At 37.7% G+C, this 10,947-nt stretch overlaps 1 protein-coding gene across 2 annotated transcripts in view; it reads right to left on the bottom strand.

Annotated features, from left to right (window-relative positions):
* Window positions 1-10,947, bottom strand: part of PRIM2 (primase, DNA, polypeptide 2 (58kDa)) — a 269,429-nt gene that overhangs the window by 36,212 nt on the left and 222,270 nt on the right. For both annotated transcript variants that reach the window (XM_005863316.2, XM_014537315.1), the window contains 2 exons: window positions 9,722-9,848; window positions 3,929-4,011 (listed from right to left, as the gene is read on the bottom strand). In XM_005863316.2, coding sequence (XP_005863378.1) covers window positions 3,929-4,011; window positions 9,722-9,848 — 210 coding nt within the window. The remainder of the gene's footprint in view (window positions 1-3,928; window positions 4,012-9,721; window positions 9,849-10,947) is intronic.

The raw sequence follows: 10,947 nt of genomic DNA, 5'->3' as shown, positions 1-10,947 counted from the left end.
GCAGTGGTTCTCAACCTTCCTCATGCCGCGACCCTTTAATACAGTTCCTCATGTTGTGGTGACACCCAACCATAAAGTTATTTTTGTTGCTACTTCATAACTGTAATTTTGCTACTGTTATGAATCGTAATGTAAATATCTGATATGCAGGATGTATTTTCATTGTTACAAATTGAACATAATTAAAGCATAGTGATTAATCACAAAAACAATATGTAATTATATATGTGTTTTCCGATGGTCTTAGGCGAGCCTTGTGAAAGGGTCGTTCAACCCCCAAAGGGGTCGTGACCCACAGGTTGGCGACCCACAGGTTGAGAACCGCTGCTCTAATTCTTTTCTTCTCTATTCCCTATCAAATTTGTTATCTACAGTTCCTGACTTTTCCTATGTCCAAAACACCATTCCCATTCCATTTACTCTCAGCTAATGATCAGACTTCTTACCTTACAAAGAAGAGTAAGGCCAACTGATATGCTCCATCAACTTCCCTTTGCTCTACCTCTAAGCTTTTCTCTATATTTGCACAATGACTAAGGGATATGCCTCTTTCTGTCACTGTCCTTTGTCCAAGTATATCTCCCCCAGTCTTCAATAAGGTTAGCCCTGTCACTGAATGCCAATCTCCTCTCTCTGCACCCCACCAACATACACTCCAGTGTCTACTTCATACCCAAGGTGTATGATATGCCCACTTACCTTTTCAACATTTTTTAAGGCCCTACCAAGTGCCAGTCACTGAATTACTATGATACAGAAAGTTAAATATCCATTCCTCCTTTTAGAAAATTCACAAACTTGTGGGAAAAGATAAATAGTTTCAAAAATAATTACAATTGGTTTAATAAGAGCAAAGGCATGTACAGTATAATCATGGTATAAAGGAAAGATAACAATGGTTACAGAAGGATTATTTTTTTAAATATACATAGATCTTTATCAGGCCCACCCTCTCTGATGGGTTTTCTTCTTTTTCTGCAAATAGGCTCAGGTCTCCTCTAGCCTTAAACACACAAAACACCCATGACACTTAAACTAATATTGCTGTCATTCACTTTTACTCACAGTCCACAAATCCAATCCACTGTTCTTTATCCTTCATCTTTCAACTGTGGTCTTGGTTTCCACCATTACATCGACACCTCTCACCAAATCCAAGTTGAGTAATCCACTCAACATATCACCTTTCTTTCCTGGTCTTTATAAGTCTCCCAGCTATAAAGGACTATTATACCCTCTTCTCCAAATTCTCTCCTTGCCTTTTGTGATACTTTACTTCCCTAATGTATTACCTCCCTCTCCATTCAATGCCAATCAATCTTCACAGATTCTACTTCCTTCTGTGGCCTGACAAAGGGAAGCTTTAGCCAAAATTCCATTTCGAGATGTGATTTTTGACTCCCTACATCCTCTCTCCACTATTTTGTTCTCCCTCTCTGCCACAGAAAATTCATGATAGCAGTGCTATAGTAACCTGGGATTGAGAAAAATAATCATGAAGTTAGAAGGCCTAGCTTCAGTGTCTGTTCTGCCACTGACTTACTATCTGTGTACCATGGGCATGTCACATCCTATGACTCCATAAAAGAGAATGGCTTTCTAATTAATGTTCCTTCCAAGCCCCAGTTCTACAATTTCAACTGGAAAGAACAGATTTTTAATTCTAACTTTAATGCACTATGAATCCACATTCTGTCTGCCATTTAAATGTCCCACCTCTAAAACTAATCTCTTTAACCAACTAGTTCTTTTAAGTTTCCCACTAACATTTATGTACTTGTGACCATTATTTTAAACTTGAAGCCCTAATAATATTATGCACATACTGCCTTCTATTCATGCATTCTCTCTTCCTGATTCCTAACCCCTGCTTTAAGGCTCAACTCAAAGAGAATCTCTTCCGGAAAGTGTTTCATGGCCTCTCCTGCTGCTTATAGTATCCCACTTCTTCAGAAGACCCAAGATATTTTATGTATACAATAGTCCCCCTCCCCACCACCACCAATTACCTGTAGTTTCAGTTACAGCAGTCAAAAGTGGTCCGAAAATAGGAAATTTCACCAACCATCAACATAGCCTGCTCCTGACACCCAACCCCTGACACTGCCATGGCTCCAAAACCCAGGACTACCCGAAGCAGATGATCCTCCTTCTCACGTATAGTCGGAAGGTCAATAGCAGCCTAAAGTTATGCCTATGTCATTCACCTCACTTCATCTTATCATGTAGACATTTTATCAGCTCACATCATCACAAGAAGAAGGGTGAGGATAGTACAGTAAGATATTTGGGAGAAAGAATCCACATTCACATAACTTTTATTGTAGTATATTGTTATAATTGCTCTATATTATTAGATATTATTGTTAATTTCCCACTGTGCCTAATTTTATAAATTAAACTCTAGTGTAGGTATGTATGTATAGGAAAAACCATAGTATTTACTGTAGGGTTTGATACTATCTGCGATATCAGGTATCCACAGGGAGTCTTGGAACATATCCCCTGCAGGGAAGGAGGGACTGCTGGACTCCTAACACTTGGCAAGTTTCCCTCCAGACTCTGGCTCTGTAGAAGCAGGTTTACACCTGACCCTCCTTTGCATCCCCCAACAGCACCTGACCACTGTCTTGTGCAGATTACAGAAAACCTCCGAGATTTGAACTGAACTAACCTGAACTTTGGACACAGCAGAAGCAGGAGTATTCTATACTAATTACCTTCTTCAAGTAGAAATCTGTGTTGAAGGACACATGGCTTAGGTGTTCCAGCTCTAAACTGAGAAAGCAGAAGCTCTTTTTGAACTCCTTCAAAATCCAAGTCAACTCAAAAGGACACTATAGACCAGTGATGGCGAACCTTTTGAGCTCAGCGTGTCAGCATTTTGAAAAACCCTAACTTAACTCTGGTGCCGTGTCACATATAGAAATTTTTTAATATTTGCAACCATAGTAAAACAGAGACTTATATTTTTGATATTTATTTTATATATTTAAATGCCATTTAACAAAGAAAAATCAACCAAAAAAATGAGTTCGCGTGTCACCTCTGACACGCATGTCATAGGTTTGCCATCACTGCTATAGACAGTAATCTTTGCAGTGTCACTAGTTTTTAAAAGTGTATTTACTAAAAGGTATACTCCTAAATAGTTGGTTTTATATTGGAGCATTTTTTAAAATCTAAATTGTTTACGTCAAGACAATGTGTTTCATAGACCTAATGAACTATCATTAGAAGACCTGAGGCCCTGAACCTAACTGTCCCCTATACCTGGGCTCTTGAGCATTAAAGAGAAAAAACCAACATGATATAGAAAAATGTTAGTTACATGCAAACAAGTGGTTAGAATAAGATGGAACTTGGAGAAATTGTAGAAAACAAGTCTACCTTTCATCTACCTTTCATCTAGCGCCAATATTCCACCTTTGTGTGGAAATTACCTAAAAATCGGTACAGCGGTCTGGTAGGGTTAACATAGCAACAGTGATGGTTATCAGAACATTTAGCCAGCACACACTGCATCATCTTCTGCTCTAACCTACATGCGGCATAGCAAACAATTTTCAAAATGAAATAAGATGTCATTAATTTTCAGCTTCATTAATAAGCTTCAATGCATTCCTCTAAAAATTGTTTCAATGCCCTCAATTGCGATAGCAAGACAAATTGAGAGAAATAAAGGTTTCCAGCTTCCTTATTACCAAAAAAAAAACCCCATAAAAATGCAGCCTAGCAGACGAAAGAACCAGAATTTCCAAGCACTCTACACCAGAAAAGTCAAGGCTTTAGCTTAACTCACCTGGAAGGCAGGGTGTCTGCGTGAGGCCTGACAGCAGTACACAGCATCGCTGCAAGGACGTTAAATGAAACTGAGAGAACTGTCTGGCACCTCATTACCGAAGAGGCAGAGCAGACTCTGACCTACCTGGCTTATCCCTCCGGGAGAGATCTTGTATGACTGCAACTTCTGCTTCAGCAGCTCAGGATCACTGTGACGGAATGGGCATCCTGACAACAAAAAACAGGCCAGCACACCAACAAGGTTATTTACTCGGGACTTAGTACAGAGCCACACTCGAGAGACTGTCTAAGCTGCCCTTAATTGGCTAACAGCTTATTAATAAAAAAGTTAATTGCCCATGAGTGCAACTGTGTTCCTCTCTTTATCTAAATGACGGCTTCGCTGTACGGTTATCAGGGTACCACAGGCTCAAGAGTTACATAAAACACTGCACCATTCTCAGGCTCAGTTGCTCATTCACTGGGAAGAAACAGTTTTAATTGTGCTACTTGCTAATAAGCAGAGATAATCACAAAGTAGCTATAAAATAGTTTATCTAAAAACTTTATATTATCACACATTTTTTTTCTAAAGAATTACTTAAAAGACACACTATAGAAGGAAGATAGTGTAGACAAAAAGAAAAATGCGCAAATGCTAAGAAATATAAAAATTTTCAGATGTAAATTCTATACCCATTTCCCATTGTGTAGAAACAATATAAATTTAGATGAATCACAGATGGGAATGAGATGCACAAATAAGGAACTGTTTCATAGAAAAACAAATTATAGTAGATACATGTCGTCTCTAGACTATTTCACAAGAATAATAAAGTTGGACTACTAAACATCTGCTTAAACAAAAACACAAAAGAATTGAAATGTAAAAGCTATATTAGGCCAAAATTTAGACAATTTTAGATATTTTAATAAGAAACTGCAATGACAGGTCAAAATACTTAATTTGACATTTAATACAGGATGCCAGTTAGTTTTTCAATCATAGAGATGATAGATCTATAAATTAATTAGAAACAATTGTGCATTTTTAACAATAGGAAATTGGTTGGAACAAAAATAATGGAAAGGAGTCTACAGGTCAAACAAATATGTTTCCCAAAAATCTTAACTCTTAAATAAAAACACCCATGATAACACTATGGACTCCTACAAATTATGAAATTCACAAAATACATAGTATATATTTATTCAGTTTAAAATCATAGTTATTTTTAGTACAAGGAAATTGTACTAAATCTTGAGAAGCTGTGTAGCACACAGTTGAAAGTTTGGATCTGAGTTTAAGTTACAAGTTAGGAGACTTAGGCAAATTTTGTATCTTTATGTTGACTCAGCTTCACTTTCTGTCAAGTGAGGGAAATACTCACTGAGCTCTTGTGGGAATGGACTATAAAGCTCTTATCTTACATGCTCCTGGCACATAGTAAACACTCAAAAACATCTGATAATGAAATTATGAAGAATCACAATGAGAAAGACATGAGGGTGCACGGGGAATTTTTGGTTTAGTCCAGAATTATTAAAGGACACCAAAAAAACATTAATTGAATTACCCAAAGTACATCTGAAATAATGGCTATACCTGTATGAAAGGTCAGAAAGGGCAAAGCCAAGAAGAAACTAAAGATTGCCAAAATATTCAATATCACACAAAAGACTTTAAGAGCTATGCTCACTATAAGAAGAAAACAGAGGAACCAGACTACTAGAGAAGCTGATCTATAATAATAAAAGAGTAATATGCTAATTAGACCAGACGGACGAAGCTTATAATAATAAAAGAGTAATATGCTAATTAGACCAGGCGGAAGAAGCTGCAAGGGAAGCCCGGGGCCCAGGTGCCAGAGGGAAGCCAGTGCCGGAAGCCAGGGGAAGGAAGGCCTACTCTTGCATGAATTTCGTGCATCGGGCTGCTAGTGTTACTATAACAGAACAGAAAGAAAACAGAACTCAGCACCTCCTACTTTGTTTCTATCTTCCACATCAAAGAGAATGATATTTACAATTGGAAAGAGTTGAACTAACAAGATAACTGAAGAAGTGAATTCCTAAACAACTAACACTGACTTCAGCTAAGTGTTTGACAAAGCTTTTGTGGAAGAGATGGATAAACTTCATCCAGAATACAGTTACACCTACATAGATTCATAACTGGTTGAACAATCCTTCCAGGCAGTGCCGCTTAATGAAATAATGTGAGCCTAGGGGACTAGTTAGCTTTGCAAGTAACAAAAAAATAAAAGGGCAGAGACTTCTGGTTTCTAGTCTAGCATGTAAGGAGCTTAGAAGTTGCCTCTCCATCCAAATAAGTAAAAAGCTGAACTGAAAAATCAGCAGCTGTTCTTGGATCCATTTGAGAAGTGAAGTCACAGGGCAAATCACTGTCCCCAAAACTGGAGAGAGAAGGAGACACAGAGAATCTCAACTTACCAGAGCAGAAATCCTTGTGGGAAATAAATACTGGAGTAGGAAAACTGAACCTGGACAGATTGCTAGAGTCTCCATGTGGTCAATTCTAAGAGTTAACAACTCTGAGGAGACCCATTCATGGGGGAACCCCACACTTTTGTAAGTTTAACATCCAGGAGCTCTACCAGATCTTCACAGTGAATAAGAGAGAGAATCCCCACATCCTCCTGGCAGTGGGAGAGGAAAAGTAATCATTTTGAAAGAGCTATCTGTTCTTCTTAATAAGGCCTGCCTGCAGGAAACACTATTTTATCAGAGCCTAAAAAGCCTAACCTATGTGGGGGAAGGGAAATACCCAATTCCAGCCACCTCCAGCCATCCTGCCCACCTATGGGGGGTGGGGGGGTGGTGGTGAGAATCACTGTTGAAGTTTATGGCTCACTAAAAGACTGAGATCTAATCACAGGACTATAGAACACTCTCCCCATTCCATAATACCACTTCATTACTAAAGGCCTCTTTACTGGAGTTCTTTTCACCCAGTATGTCATGTCTACCTTTCAACAAATAATTAAAAATCTTATGAAAAGGCAAAAAAATACAGATTGGAGAAGCTAGAACAAGCATCAAAACTACAGTCAAATATGGCAGGGATGTTGGAATTATTAGGGAATTTAAAACAACAATGATTAATATACTAAAGGCTCTGAAGGTGAAAGTAGATAACATGCAAGAACAGATGTGTAATATGAGCAAAAAGGGATATTCTAAGGAGAATCAAAAAGAGATAAAAACCACTAATGGAAATGAAGAATACCTTTGATGGGCTTATTAATAGACATGGCTGAGGAAAGACTCTCTGAATTTGAGGATATGGAAATAAAACTTCCAAAACTGAAAAAAAAGAAAAAAGACTAAAAACCCACTCAAAATAAGAACTGAATATCCAAGAACTGTGGGACGACTATGAAAAATGTAACATACAACTAATGTAAAACCAGAAGGAGAAGAGAGAAATGAATAGCAGCAACATTTGAAGCAATAATGACAGAGAATTTCCCTCAAATTAATGACAGACACCAAACCACAGATCCAGGAAGCTCAGAGAACACCAAGAGGAATAAATGCCCAAAAGATACATCTATACATAACCGTGTCCATATTTCAAAAAAATCAAAGAAAAAATTATTGAAAAAAGCCAAAGAAAATAAACACCTTAGCTATAAAGGAGCAAAGATAACAATACAACTAACTTATTCTCAGAAAGCATGCAAACAAGAAGAGAGTAGAGAAGTGTTGAGAGGAAAAACTCCCACAAACTTAGTTTCCTGTACCCTGGTACATTATCATTCAAAAGAGGAGAAATAGATTTTCTCAGAGAAACAAAAATTGAGGTAATTTGTTGCCAGTAGACCTACGTTGCAAGAAATGTTAAAGGAAGTTCTTCAAAGAGAAAGAAAATGGCATAGGCCTGAAACAGAATTATATAAAGAAAAGAACATCAAACAATGGTAAGGAAAAATAAAATTAAAATATTTATTTTTATTTTTTTTAAATCCTCACTTCAGGAGATGTTTGTTGTTTTGATTTTATAGAAAGAGGAAGGGGGAGAGAGAGAGAAACATCAATGTGAGAGAGAAACATCTATCAGTTACCTCCCACATTTGCCCCAACCAGGGATCGAGCCCACAGCCTAAGTATGTGCCCTGACCAGGAATTGAACCTGCAACCTTTTTTGGTGTATGGGGATGACCCTTGAATCAACTGAGCCTCCTGGCCAGGGCCATTTTTCTTATTCTTAATTGATCTAATAGATAAGCAACAATATAGTTGCACTCAACAGAACCATCAATTAACTGGATATCATTGACATCTATAATAAGCAACAATATAGTTGCACTCAACAGAACCATCAATCAATTAACTGGATATCATTGACATCTATATAACAACTACATCCAACAACAGCCAATTACACATTCTTCTCAGCTCACAAATAACAAAGCACTCTGGTGTGGGATGCCAATAGCGGGGAAGGTTATGCAAGTGTGGGGTAGGAGCTATCTGGGAATTCTTTGTACATTCTGTTCAATTTTGCTCTGAACCTAAAACTGCTCTAAAAAAATGAAGTTTCTTAACAAAAGGACAGATAAATGTGCCTATAAATAATATGAAATCATTCAGTGTTTGGTAAGTAGAGTATTTTTAAATGATAGTTCAAATTAAAAACAAAATAAAACAAACATAATAGACTGGAATAAATAAAATACAATTTATCAGGAGTAAGAAATATAAAACCCTGCATTTAAGATAATAAAAGTAAACGAAATGTGTAACAAATGCTAGGATCTAGAAATTGACAGAAGAATCCCTGGGAGGAGTTTTACTTGGCCAAGCTCCATGTAAATCGCATGCCTGTTGTGGCAGCTAGGAAAAGCTCGAGGCTTTTTCAACAGAAGTATCTGGCCAATGGTTTTCAAAGTTCAGAAAACATAAAAATCATCCAGGGAACTTGTAAATACATCGGAGTTTATATATCTGAAGGTGGGGCCTGAGAATATGCCTTTCTAAAAAGTACGTTAAGTGACTACCATCACTGCTGCCTCTTCGTCTATGAAATATGAACACACAAGCATTTTTAGATGCTCTGTACACATGCAGCATCTTTCTTAAAATTCTCTTTGTGATTATAGGTCTTTAATAACCTAAATGTGTATCTTTTTAAAGAGTTTCATTTAAGATGCTAAAACAAAATATTTTTTGATACATACACTGTAGTAAAGTTTGGTAGTCTAGAAAATTTACTAATATGGACTGTTAAACCATTCTCTGACATACCAGACAAATGGGGAGATTTCAAGGTATGCTCAGAGAACTATTTTAGAAAAAAGTTTTTGAACTCAGAAATCAGATTTCAAGGTATGCTCAGAGAACTATTTTAGAAAAAGTTTTTGAACTCAGAAATTTATAAAAAATAGTTTAACACAGATTTTTGATTTTTTACCCTTCAACTCAGGCAAGTTGATAGGTGTTTGATACAATTCTTCACTTAATCTGTGTTTGTTAATCAGATGATAGTAATGAGAACAAAACACATTTTTCCTCGATAGTCTTCTGAAAATCAGTGACTCTACTATTATAAACTTCGAGGCATTCAATTTCAAAAAGCTCTGAAGAACTTGTGTCAGTCGGCTAAGACACTTGCAGAACGAGAGAGAGACACACAGGCAGATAGACACGAGCAGGCGAGGGGGAAATTGAGAACAAAAGAGCCCGGTCCAGCACAGACAGCAGCGCAGCTGCATGACGTTCTCTTGCCTGACCTAGTTCAGTGACAAGACAAACCGGCAGAAGAGTAATGGGGCTCTGGCTTGACACTGATGACTGGCATACGCTGTAAACTAGTTCCTGTCAGTGATGCAAAACGCCATCACACTGTTTCAGCGTTTCCCACTGAGCTCTTGGGTTTCTGTACTTTGCAAACATGTCAAGTGGAAGCACTTACCATGATAATCCCCTTGGCCTGGCGGATTGTTTAGAATAATCTTCAGGCAACTGAAAGGTGTATAGTCTGTCCTCTTGCCTTCCTTTCCGAAGCTGTGACGGATATTGTAAGAGTAGCCTTTATCAAACTGGTTGAAGGGAAAAGAAAAAAGAGACAAAAGTAAGCCAATATTGTAGGTGTGGTGTCAGTAATTGGCTAGAACCAAAGAGCAAAGAGTGATATTTTCTAAAACAAATTCAGCATTCATGGGCAGATGTACATTCAGGTCACACACATCATTTGGGTCCCTTATGATACAAATAAAAATGTCTATGTTTTTGAGATTTCTCACACGTCATTACACGTATTAGGAGTTTGTTCCTTTGTTGCTGAGTTTTCCTATTGATGGATACCTGGGCTACTCTAGTTTGGGGCTATTATCAATAAAGCTGCCATGAACATTCTGATAGATGATTTTGTGGACATATATTTTGATTTCTCTTGGATAAATACCTAGGAGTGGAATTGCTGCCAACTGTTTTTTCCAGAGTGGCTGTAGACCCCACCAGCTATTCATGTAAGTTCCAAACTCCCCCCCAAAATGTTAAAATGTTTTTCTAAGAAATGGGTAGTGATATCTCCTTTTGCATTTCCTTGATGACTAATACTGCTGAGCACTTTTTCATAGGTCTTTCTTGGTTACTGATATGCCTTATTTATTAAGTGTCTATTCATATATTTTGCCCATTTTAAAAAAACAGGATTGTCTTCTTTTTATTATTTCATTGTAAGAATTCTTCACAGTTTCTGGACTCAAGCCCTTTGTTAGATACAGCATACCTTGGAGATAAGGTGAGTCTGGTTCCAGACCACTCCAATAAAGTAAGTACATAGCAGTAAAGGCACTCTTAATTTTTTTGCTGGTGAAGGGTCTTGCCTTCAATTTGTAATAAACACAACATCTATGAAGTGCAATAAAGTGAGGTATGCCTGCATAGGTATTACAGATATTTTCACAGTGTATGGCTTGTCTATTTATCTTCTTGGTATTATCTATCTACACTAATAAAAGAGAAACATGGTAATTGGCGTACGACCGCTACCCTTCCCATTGGCTAATCAGCATATCCTTATGCAAATTAACTGTCAGCCAAGATGGCGGCCGGCAGCCAGGCAGCTGGAAGCGAACATGAGGCTTGCTTGCTCCAGTGACTGCAGACTCCAACGTTCCCCGCCTGACTTGCCGG

This window comes from Myotis brandtii, unplaced genomic scaffold (genome assembly GCF_000412655.1).
Source record: "Myotis brandtii unplaced genomic scaffold, ASM41265v1 scaffold176, whole genome shotgun sequence".
In the NCBI taxonomy this organism is placed as follows: domain Eukaryota; kingdom Metazoa; phylum Chordata; class Mammalia; order Chiroptera; family Vespertilionidae; genus Myotis; species Myotis brandtii.
The sequence above is the reverse complement of the archived record's forward strand: the minus strand, read 5'-3'. Positions and strand labels throughout refer to the sequence as shown.